Source organism: Leucoraja erinacea, chromosome 18, assembly GCF_028641065.1.
Source record: "Leucoraja erinacea ecotype New England chromosome 18, Leri_hhj_1, whole genome shotgun sequence".
NCBI classification, from domain to species: Eukaryota; Metazoa; Chordata; class Chondrichthyes; order Rajiformes; family Rajidae; genus Leucoraja; species Leucoraja erinaceus.
The window spans coordinates 23,865,508-23,877,584 of NC_073394.1; the positions used below are offsets into that span (position 1 = coordinate 23,865,508).

Below are 12,077 nucleotides of genomic sequence, written 5' to 3' on the forward strand. Positions count from 1 at the left end.
GTGGCCTTGGCAACATAGGGAATATCATTTACATGACATGGTTGTCCTGGATTGCTTCTATCTCCTGAAAACGAAGCTCTTAGTATTGACTTCTGCTCTGATGTAATTTACAGAAAATGATATGTTGCTTAGAAAGCTTGTGTGTCTGCAAGAGGAATTGGTAGAACTGTCGGAGGCTAGCATTCGAAAAGTTGACAAAGGAAGTCCAGCAGTGGATAAAATGGTATACTTAATTATACCAAGGTCCCTCTTTTGTTTTAGCTATTTTAAATAACTGAAGTATAGAACTGAATTTGATATGAATAAAATAAAAAGGTGATGACAGTTTTAAGGTTTGGATTAAAATCTGCAGTAATACATTAGGAAATAATGCATATGGATAAATATAAATTAATACCACTAGAATAACCATGAACCTTTGTCACAACAGAAATAGATTTTCAATATATTTCAGGTGTATATTGAATGTTAATTGCTTGAGGATATTGGGCTGGATCACTTGAAAATATATTAAAATGTCAAAAAAGGTATTAATGCTTCTGCAGTTTAATGGTAGGACAAACAAAGTTAAGGAGAAGATTTATAACAATGGAAGGTTTTAAAATGTGCAATCTATCCATGAACATTATGAATAGTAAAATGGCTGGTGGAAGAACATGTGGAATTGTTGCTAATGGATTGGCTGTACTACAGAGAAGCATGCTTCTAACTGGAAGCTGTAGCCATATTTTTTTTTTGTGTTTCAGCATTAGAAGTAAATGCAGGAATATGCCATATGGTGCATCAAGCCTGGATGCATTTTGATTTGCCTAGAATCTTCAATGCTAGTCACTTCAGAAGAGAGCAACAATAAACTTGCATTTGTATAATTAATTTTACTACTTGAGATTGGTGCCAAGTATATCACATCAAGTATTTTGTAATGTATTTGCTATTGTTATAGAGGGAACCTGATATGCCATCACTATAGAAAATCTACTAATTGTGAAGTACAATTAACATTTGATGCATTCAAGGAAAAATAAAATTTGTAATGACCAGCATTTACAAATTATTGATGAATCTAGTCAAGAGTTATTTATTGTCATGTGTCCCTGATGGGACAATGAAATTCTTGCTTGCTGCAGCACAACAGAATATTGTAAACAAAATACAGAACAGTTCAGTGTGTCTATATACCATAGACCATATATATACACATAAATAAACACATAAAGTGCAATAGGCTGTTATAGTTCAAAATTTGTTTGATGTCGTGTTTAATAGCCTGATGGCTGCGGGGAAGAAGTTGTTCCTGAACCTGGATGTTCCAGATTTCAAGCTCCAGTACCCTTTTCCCGATGGCAACGGGGAGAATGAGTGTTTGGCCAAGATGGTGTGGGTCTTTGATGATGTTGGCAGCCTTTTTGAGGCAGCGACTGCGATAGATCCCTTCGGTGGTGGGGAGGTCAGAGCCGATGATGGACTGGGCAGTGGTCACAGCTTTCTGCATTCTTTTCCGCTCCTGGACATTCAAGTTGCCGAACTATGCCACGATGCAACCAGTCAGAATGCTCTCTACTGTGCACTTGTAGAAGTTCGAGAGAGTTCTCTTTGACATACCGACTCTCCGTAATTTTCGCAGGAAGTAGAGGCGCTGATATGCCTTCTTTATGATTGCATCAGTGTGCTGGGACCAGGCAAGAATTTCAGAAATATGCACACCCAGGAATTTGAAGTTCTTGACCCTTTCCACCACCTGTTGATGTAAACGGGATTGTGGGTCCCTATCCTACCCCTTCCAGTCCACAATCAGTTCCTTGGTTTCGCTGGTGTTGAGAGCCAGGTTGTTGTGCTGGCACCATTTGGTAAATCGGTCGATCTCACTTCTATACTCTGATTCATCAGCATCAGTGATTCATCCCACAACACTGGTGTCGTCAACAAACTTGATGATGAAGTTCGCACTATGTCTGGCTATGTACAGTGTATGTGTCTAGCTATGTACACTGTAATAATAATAATAATAATGTTTATTTATATAGCACTTTTCAACAAAACCAATATTTGAACCAAAGTGCTTTACAGAGATTGATTAAATTAATTGAACAGATCAAATGTCAATAAATCCATACAAAACAAAAAAGAGAAAAAGAAAAAAAAAAAAAAAAAAAAAAGACACAGAACAGTACACTATAGAAATCAACATGAAACGTCCCCCCACAGCAGAATTCACTGTGAGGGAAGGCACTAAAAATATCCAGTTCTCCCCCTCATAGTCCACCCGAGGTCGGGGCCTATATCTGGTTTCCTCAGCCAACCCGGTGTTTTCAGGCCCTCTTGCCGCGAAGCTGGATCATCGGCGTCTGGTGAACATCCTTCAGCGGCTTGGACTGAAGCGGCCGCTTCCTCCCCGAAGACTGCAATGTCCAAAGTTTACAGGCCGCGCCGGCCGGACCTCCGACTCTGGCGACCTCGGATCCCAGGCTCCGCGGTGCTGTAAATCCAGTGCCGCCCGCCCGCGGCTGGACGCTCTGTAGCCGCAGCTCAACGATGTCGCAGTCGGCAGTCACAGTGCCCTGGAGCTTACCGCAAGGCGACCCGGCAAGGCATCGCCCGCTCCATGTTGTTGGTGTCCCAGCATCTGCACCGCCGGCGAAGCTGTAGTCCCGGCAGGAAACGCTGCTCCAGCGCTGCTCCAGCTCGATGGTAGGCCGCACAGAGAGGACGAAGATGCGGTTCGGACAAAAAACCGCATCTCCGACCAGGTAGGACTGGGGTTAAAATAGTTTCCCCCTTCCCCTCTCCCCACCCACCACATAAAAGAAGACCTCCAAGAAACATTTTATACGGACAGGACTAAAAATAAAAATAAAAAAGGGTGAAAGGCCGGACTGCAGGAGGAGCAGCCATACACAACGGCGCATCACCCCCGCAGTCCACTATATACAGTGTCACCCAGTCTGACTCTAGCAAACACAACACAGATAGAATTGTTCTTGGGAATAAAAGCTCAAATCAGGTGGGAATACCAGGAGAGGAGGGTTGTAGTCGTGCTACCAAGAGATTTGCTGCTTTTGTGCATATTTGTAAGAATAAATTAATTTAACACTCCAGAGGCAATTTGGTGCTCATGGAGCCTGCCTGAACGTTAACTTTAACATCAAAACTAAAGAGAATCATAACATCAGAGAATCATTTCAAAAGAGTGATGTGGCTGCCATCATCGGTCTGTTTTGTGGATCCTTCGGTGTTGCTTTTGAAGAACCTGGATTTTTGAAAATCTCCTAGTTGGTCCACTACATCTTTTTATAGTGCTCTAGTTGCTAGGTATTTCCCATTGGATTGAGTTTAGTGAGGATTAGTTGTCTTTTTCATACTGCTTGTATGAAAAAAGACAACAAATCCTCACTAAAGTCAATCAAGGTAGGCTTTTATCTTTCTCGAGATTGACCAGACGTAAATAAATATTCAAATAATGCAATATTTGCTTTGGTTTACCTTCTCTATCTTCTCATCCAAGATATGAAACAAAAAATATTGGGCAAGTACCCATAACCCTTGGTATTGCATCATGTGATTAAGCAGAGGGAGTGCCATTTAAAAAAAATCTTCTTTTGAAGACTTAGAAATACTATTCTAATTTTTTTTTTTTTTACTACTATGGAGAAGAAATTGGGCTTTAAATCTATTTTCCACCAACTACCTTCTCCCTGTCATAATACAGTTTCTTGTTGACAACTGTTATAGAATGTGTTTGCCAAGAACTCTTTGTCACAAAGGAGGCTAAAATGCTTGTTGCAGTATCAGAAAAGAGGATTCTGAAGAGCCCTGAAGACACTACTAATGAACCAGGTCTTCATAAGCCAAAAGAGGTCCAGAACAATGTTGAGGGGGCTACTGAAGACTATTCTTCCAATATCTTTGAACTGATGACTGTTCCTCCAATATTTTTCTCTGCCATTTTCCTGTGGTCAGTAATAACTTGTGCAGAAGGATTTTTTTTGTGGATTGACAGGACCTGTTTCCCTGCCGTCATTTATATGTATTGAACAATGATGTATTAGTAACAAAGCAATATAAAGGTGGGATAGAATTTGGTGGACGATTAATATTCTGTCATCTGATGGAGAAGAACATTTAATCAGTGATCTGATAACGTCTAATGTAACTACCAAGCTTTGTGGCAAAAAAAAAATTGTTGGCATGGGAAAAAATGTATCAGGTAGGAAAATATGATTTGAAACAACTTTACACTTAAGAATCTACTGAAAACATCTCAAATACTCCATACCTGTAACTGAACATCCAATGTTTGCACGCGCTCTCAATACTTGTTTCTTTGGCTGGATTTGGCATGATTTTACCGTCTCGCCTCTCACCTAGTTTGGATGTGAAAGGCTAATCTTCCTGTTGGACAGCACTCCTGTCACATTTAGTCTTGCTCAGGCCTTGCCTCTTGAATGGCTGTGAATGTAAGGCAAGCCAAGGCTGCATCGAGACCTTGGCCTTGTATTGCTGCTAGGTGGTTTTCACAGTCTTTAAATGTCTCTGACATTTAGAAATATTTAAAAAGTGCCAAAATTAAGGAAATTAAATTGCAAAACAGTGCCAAAATTAAGGAAATTAAAATTGCAAAACAATTAGAAACATTGAAATATTAAAGAAATACTTTCCTTTGACTCAATCTTCTGGATAGTGTTGGCCCAGTGACACAATACCTAGGTGCATGGGGTTCTACTTTTTGGGTTTAAATGGAATCAAATAAGTGTGATGACTAGAGCCAGGATTTTGCCATTAGTTCCTTTTCATGCCTTTTTTGATGATTTCCCCAGGATAATGTCTTTTTCCAAATCAGCCTTTTTTTTTGCCGTTTTACTAAGTCGTGCCATTTTCTCTGGTTGTACCGTGATTACAATGACGTTTTCTATGTTAACACGTTAATATTAATGTTATTATTAACGTGTTAACAAAGTATAATTTACAAGAAAACTTCCACCACCGAGGCGAAACCCGGGGCGCCACCGTCGGTCGTTCATTCGGTCGTGCCACTGCCCGCTGGTTCAGTTTTCTCCAAGATCTATTTAAGAAAGAACTGTAGATGGTGGAAAAAATTGAACGTAGACAAAAAATGATGGAGAAACTCAGTGGGTGAGGCAGCATCTATGGAGAGAAGGAATAGGTGATGTTTTGGGTCAAGCCTCTTCTTCAGACTGTTGGGGGGCGGGAGGGGAAAAGAAAGGAAGAGGCGGAGACAGTAGGACTAGAAGGAGAACTGGTAAAAGGGGAGAAGGGAGATGACAAGGGCTATCTAAAATTAGAGAAGTCAATGTTGATACCGATGGGGTGTAGACTACCCAAGCGAAATACCCAAGCTTGTCTCCTCACTACATTTACTGTTGGCTCCAGTCGCAAATCTGAGTTTGAGTGATCTGGGCAAGGCATTCATTGATGCTGGAATTCCACTGTGGAAATTGGAAAATAAATCTCTCGGAGGTTTTTTAGAGAATTACACAGAGGAACATATACCAAGCAAGTCATCATTATGGAAAAATTATGTTGTCAGCAACTTCATTGTGTGCAGAAAATTAGAGATGAAGTTGCATGCAACCAAATATGGATCCCAATAGGCGAGACAATCGATGCTGTGGGGAGATATGTTGCCAATGTGGTCATCGGTACACGAGGCAGGTCAACCATCAAAGGATTATTTGTTAACATTGGAAGTATTGGGGAAGTCAAACAGCTCAACTGTTGCTCAGTTGGTTTCATCTTCACTTGCTGTATCTTGGTCAGAATGTATCAAACACGAGAATGTACTTCTGTTTGTGATTTAAAGTTTTATTCCCCAAAATGTTGCATTTGACGTGGTTAGCTCAAGAACTTCATAGAATTGCCAAGCACAGACATAGCTTGTTTCCAAATGTCCATCGCCTAGTTTCCAATGTCAAGAAAATCTTCCTCAAAGTACCGTCACGTGTACAGTTGTTCAAGGAAATGGCACCCGAGATTCCGCTACCTCCTCAGCCCGTTTTGACTAGGTGGGGTACATGGCTCTCTGCTGTACTCTACTATGCTGCAAACTGAAAAGATAAAATAAATCATCAACTGTTTTGAAGAAGAAGAATCTGCTGCAATCAGGATCGTCAGTGAAATCATGCAGGAAAAAGTCCCTCCATTGCGATCATTGCGAGTATATTGCTTCCAATTTTGCAAACTTCCCACAAGCTATCACTTCCCTTGAGAAACGTGGCAAAACATTAGTGAATAACTTGCAGGTTTTCAACAAAGTAACTGATGATATTCGTAAAGTTCTTGGTGCTGTAGGTAAAGACATACAAGGAAAATTTGAGAGATTGATTTTAGCTAACAAAGATCTTGAAGGAATACAAAACATAGCTAAAGTTCTTAAAGGTAGTTGTAATGCACAAGATATCAACATGAATATAGAGTCTGTAGCTTGTTTTGGCTATGCATCAGTGACCTCAGCTGGGGTAGAAATAAGTTTTTCACAATTGAAGCATATTCTGTCTGACAGATGGCAGGCATAGTTTAACACCAGATAATTTGAAGAAAATGCTAGTTATTATGTGGAACCAGGCAATTTTGGTCATTTAATGTAGTATACCTTTATATTATTATTTTTAACCATATTTTGGTGGTGGAAATAAATGTCTTTTTATGCCTTTTTTTTGTCAATAAATGCCTTTTTCGAGCCTTTTGTAATTTTATTATGCCTTTTTGCCTGCCTATTTCAGAGTATTTAGTACTTACTTGGCTCTAGTGATGACCTAAGTGCTGCCTTCTTATCAGTTGAACTCTTAGATTTCTGTGTGCTACAGAATGTTTGAAAACATAATTCACTGAAACCTCGAACTGCTGACTCCAGCCCATTAAAACTGCATATAATCTGCACAGTGTCTTTGCATATGGTATAAAGCTTTCAGTCACCACAGTGCTATGAGGTAGAACATCTTCTGAACTTGGGGGAGGGGCTGTGAGAATGGTGGACTGGGGCAGAACAATGAATTTTGTTGAAAAGCCATTCTAAACAAAGATCCAGCAATAATGCCTATAGTTTCAGAGGCCTGTAGAACAGTTTTCAGGTAGTTTATTTAATTTTAGTTTGAAGATATGGCGTGGAAACGGGCCCTTCAGTCCATGCTAACTAATGATCACCCAGACGCTAGGTCTATTTTGCACATCGGGACCAATTTACAGAGGCCATTTAACCTACAAACACGCACATCATTGGAATGTGGGAGGAAACCGAAACCCGAGAAAACCCTCACGATCACAGGGAGAATGTACAAACTATGTACAGACACAGTTGATTTTATAATTATAATAATCTTTCTTTCAATGGTGTAATTGTAGAATACCCTGTATTGACATAATTGCAGCTGCCAGTCAGAGAGGAAATTCTCATAGAACCACCCTGGCAGCAGGGAAAGTGGGTTTTTTCAAAAGGATCAAATAAGATGAAGATTAAAACAGAAATATGTAACTGCTTGATTTATGACTTTGCTTGGTGTTTAAATAGCAACCAAACATTTTTTCCACTTAAATTATCTATGCAAATGTTTAAAATAAACTAAATTACTAAATAGGAACGTAGAGATTAAAATGTACTGAAATGGTCTATATTGAAAATATACTATATACATCCAATTTAGGTGCAAACAAAGCTCTTACTCTATTAATCGAAGGGGAATCATTGCTGAATGATGGCACTTCCATTGTCATGTTTGAAGTCTTTCGGGATCTTTCTCTTGAACCAATTGATGTTGATGGTAAGAACAAACCTTAAAAAAAATGATGTATATTATTTTAGTCAGAGTATGCAGCATATCTCCAATTATGCTTTAAGTTTACATATTAATGTATTTGTATTTGAATCTCTATCATTTGGGGATAGACACCAAAAGCGGGACAGACAGCATCTCTGGAGAGAAGGAATGGGTGACACTTCGGATTGAGACCCATCTTCAGACTGTCAATTGGGGACTTGGTTGTAGTGGAGCAGTCTCAGGAAATGTAGAATGAGCTTGTTAAGGGAATACAATGTATGCAGATATAGGCTTTTATTCATTAACCAAGCTGTATTTCAAATAGAAATGCCTAAACACAATAGTTGTATTCCTATGAAATCATGCACTATAAAAATAATTACGTCAGTAGGGTAAAGGGTTCAGGGCGAGAGTGTTTCAGACTTCCAATTAAAACGTTTTATTTTCCTGCAGGATTTCAAATACAAGGTTCTTTTTAACAACTTAATACATGTATTTTTGTTACTGCAAGCTAAAATACTTAAAGCAGCATTGCTTAATAGAACAACATTGCACAAGTGTCAATCAAGCCAATTACTTGTCAATTTCAATAGCCTCTTGCAGAATAACGTACAGCCTGTGTTCTTAAAGCAACGGTGGTGTCTGAACACTGGAAATAGTTTTATTTTCTTATGGCTATTTTCTTGTCAATTTCCAAAGTAACTTTTAAATGGTTCTCTGGTTCCTGATCAAAATCTCGTTATAACCAATTTGGCCTGTGTAATTCAAGTTAGTGTTCCCTAATTCATCAACTGTGTATTGTCCAATTAGCATTATGAGGGTATGCATTATATTAGAACTACTTGCATTTGTCGCTTCAAGCCGAAAAATCTTGCATAAAATGGTTCAACATAGAAAGTGAACATTTGTGTTTGAGTGAGGGCCTTATCAGCTTGTGCTCTTAGTAATATCTCTTTTTCTATCATCAAATATAACAAATGTCTTTTTACACACTATTAATTTGTTTTAATTGTTTAACAACTTCCAAACCCTTCAGCCCCAGAGAGGAAGTTTAATTAGTGTATTATAAGGTGGAATAATTAGACTACTTATTTTGGAATCAAGAATGACAATGCAAATTGTGATTTTAAACAGTGAGACAACAAACTGCCATGAGACAAATGGATGTACAAGTCTTGGTACATGCAATGCAAAATGTTAGCATGGAGACATTAATCTGAACAAGGGTCCTAACCCGAAACATCTACCCATTTCCCCCCCACAGATGCTGCCTGAGCTGCTGAATTCTTCCTGCACTTTATTTATTTTGCATGAAAAGTTAACATGCAGGCAGTGCAGTAACTAGGAAGACTAACGGAATGTTGAACCTTTTTATTGTAGGAGGTTGAAGTATAAAAGCAGGGAATCTTTTATATGACTTTACTTGATGACGATGCTCCTGGAAAATTGCAGTCAACTTTGATCTCATATTTAGGGGAAGATATACTTTAATTGAAAGCAACAAAGAAAATATTTAGCCAGGCTGGTTCCTAGGATAATTGTTGATGTATAATAATTGGAATTTAGAAGAGTAAGAAGTGATCTCATTGAAATGTAAAATTCTGAGCGTGAATGTTAAGAGGACGTTCTCCCATGGGTGGGGGAAGAAGGGACTAGAATTTCAGGACATGGTTTCAAAATAAGAGATGGGGAAAAATCACTTCCAACATGTATTTTTTGATTTGCTTCCCTGTAAGCATTTAAACTACAAAGCTTAAAGTTATGGGAAATAAAAGGAAAATTATTTAGACCAATATTTGTTGAAACCAATGTTTTCTGTTTTTCTACAGCTACTGAACTTGCTGTAAGACTGCTGCTGAAGGTGCTTGTCAGCCCAATATTTGGATATGCTATGTCCAAAATCACCATGTTTGGCCTGACCTATATTTTTAATGATGGTTTAACGGAGATAACAATAAGTTTGGCGCTTACTTATGTAACATTCTATACCAGTAAGCATGTTTTGATTTTTACAAAGTTTATTCATAAGATTTCCATACCACATAGGAAGATAGAGTATTGATCATCAAATTTGTATTTGCTATTCTGTGAACTATTGATAATAATTTGTAATGTTGGCGAACTTCAACCACTTAAACATCTGGATATCTACCAAAACCAATTAATGCGAGTAAAATAGTGTTCGGAAAAGGTTCTTTATTTTTTTGTGCATTATATGTTTCAGTTTAGTTTAGAGGTACAGTGAAAAGCTTTTTGTTGTGTGCTAACCAGTCAGCAGAAAGACAATACATGATTACAATTTACAGTGTATAGATACATGATAATAGAATAACTTTTAGTGCAAGGTAAAGCCAGCAAGTCTGATCAAGGATAGTCCGAGGGTCATCAAAGAGGTAGATAGTGGTTCAGCAATGCTCTCTGATTGTGGTAGGATGATTCAGTTGCCTGATAATGTGTCAATAGAAAAGCCAAAAATCATTATCCATTTCTAATTGCCCTTCCAAGGATGGTGATGAGTTTTCATTTTATACTATTGGAGCCTTGGTGTGATGGTGATTGAAAAATGAAGAATGAATTGCATATTAATTACATACACGTCAAGATGGCGTGTAATTTGAGAGGGATTTTCGAGTATTTGTATTCAAGAGTTAAGGGTGTTTAATTGTCACTAGACCAAGTGGGACCTGTTGGGTCCCCAACGCGGGGGAGGGTGGGGAGCGGCGTCACACGGGAGGGCTAGTCCCCGAACGCAATATTCCACCATTCACCCATAGCTCCCAACTGCGCAGGCGCGGCTGAGCGGGGAGCTGGAGAGGGGAGGGATGGGGTCACACACATGGCCGGGAAGCAGAGGGGTGTAGGTGGGGTGAAACTGAAGGGAGCGACAAACTGCTGCTGCCTGCACGCTGAGTTAAAAAGTTCCCACGCAAGACTCACGATACACTGTGTATCGTGTCTACCGTGGGAACTTTTTAACTCAGCGGGTAGGTAGCAGCATATTGTCAATTATTAACCCTCCCGCGCAATATACTCTCACCTTCTCTTTTATGAATGGGGATTTAGTTCCCCTTACTTCGAGGACCGACCGGAGGTTCCGCTGTCACCGACTGCGGGCCGCCCTCGGTGAACGTCCTGTCTCCCTGTCCCTGGGATAGTAGGGGGCGATCAAACAGCACAATACTCCCCTCCCCCTCCAATTCCAGAGGAATCCGCTCCCCGATGGGCCGCTACGGCGACAAGTGGCAGTTCGCCCACAGCCCGAGCTGCGCGACCCCAAGAACAAGACGTCCCTTGCACACCATCAGCTTCTGCCCATACGGGGAGCGTGTTCTTCTGGAGTTGGAACGGGGCTGGGCTGGAGTTGCTGATCTGGGATCTCCGTGCTTGCAGTGGGCCTGGGGGTCAGTGTCCCGATGAGGGGGCGCAGCTCGGGGAACTTCGCAGCTTCTGGTGGTCCTGACGTCTCCGGCCAGTTTGCAGTTTTCCTCTGGAGTTGGAACGGGGCTGGGCTGCTGCTGGCTGTGGGTCTCTGGGATCTCCGTGCTTGCAGTGGGCCTGGGGGTCTGTGTCCCGTTGGTCCTGACGTCTCCGGTGACTGGCACTGTGCTGCTAGCATCGCCGACGTGAAGACAGTGCAAAGCCCCCGCGCCGGTGCAATGACTGGGGAGCTGGAGAGGGGAGGGAAGGGGTCACACACATGGCTGGGAAGCAGAGGAGTGTAGGTGAGGTGAAACTGAAGGGAGCGACAATCTGCTGCTGCCTGCATGCTGAGTTAAAAAGTTCCCACGCAAGACTCACGATACACTGTGTATCGTGAGTCTACCATGGGAACTTTTTAACTCAGCGGGCAGGTAGCAGCATATTGTCAATTATTAACCCTCACCTTCTCTTTTATGAATGGGGATTTAGTTCCCCTTTCTTCGAGGACTGACCGGAGGTTCCGCTGTCACCTCTGCGGGCCGCCCTCGGTGAACGTTTTCAAGGACCTTTCTTCAAGGACCGAAAAAATGTCCGCTATTCGGAGGTTTTCGTTATTTGGATCTTCGGATAAAAGGTTGTGCACCTGTACAAGTGTTATTTACCAGTTATATGTCTGATTGGTATCAATGCTTCGCTATAATGAAAATAGTAAGCATTCGAATGACTAGTAGTAACTTTGGAGGGAGAAATTAAGTTAATAACTTTGGTTGAATATCTGATATGAAAGATCATAAACCCAAAATGGTAACTCTGTTTTTCGGATTTAAAAGGAGTTAAGAGGATTTGGATAGTATTAATGCTGCTTAAAAATCCTTGTGCAAAATGATG

The 12,077-nt window shown here is 40.5% G+C and overlaps 1 protein-coding gene across 10 annotated transcripts in view; it reads left to right on the forward strand.

Annotated features, from left to right (window-relative positions):
* The window catches only part of LOC129705798 (sodium/hydrogen exchanger 10-like), a 147,689-nt gene that overhangs the window by 33,309 nt on the left and 102,303 nt on the right, over positions 1-12,077 (forward strand). For 9 of the 10 annotated variants that reach the window (XM_055649609.1, XM_055649611.1, XM_055649610.1 and 6 more), the window contains 2 exons: positions 7,656-7,772; positions 9,599-9,760. The exons of the other annotated variant lie outside the window; for it this stretch is intronic. In XM_055649609.1, coding sequence (XP_055505584.1) covers positions 7,656-7,772; positions 9,599-9,760 — 279 coding nt within the window. The remainder of the gene's footprint in view (positions 1-7,655; positions 7,773-9,598; positions 9,761-12,077) is intronic. 10 annotated transcript variants of the gene reach the window in all.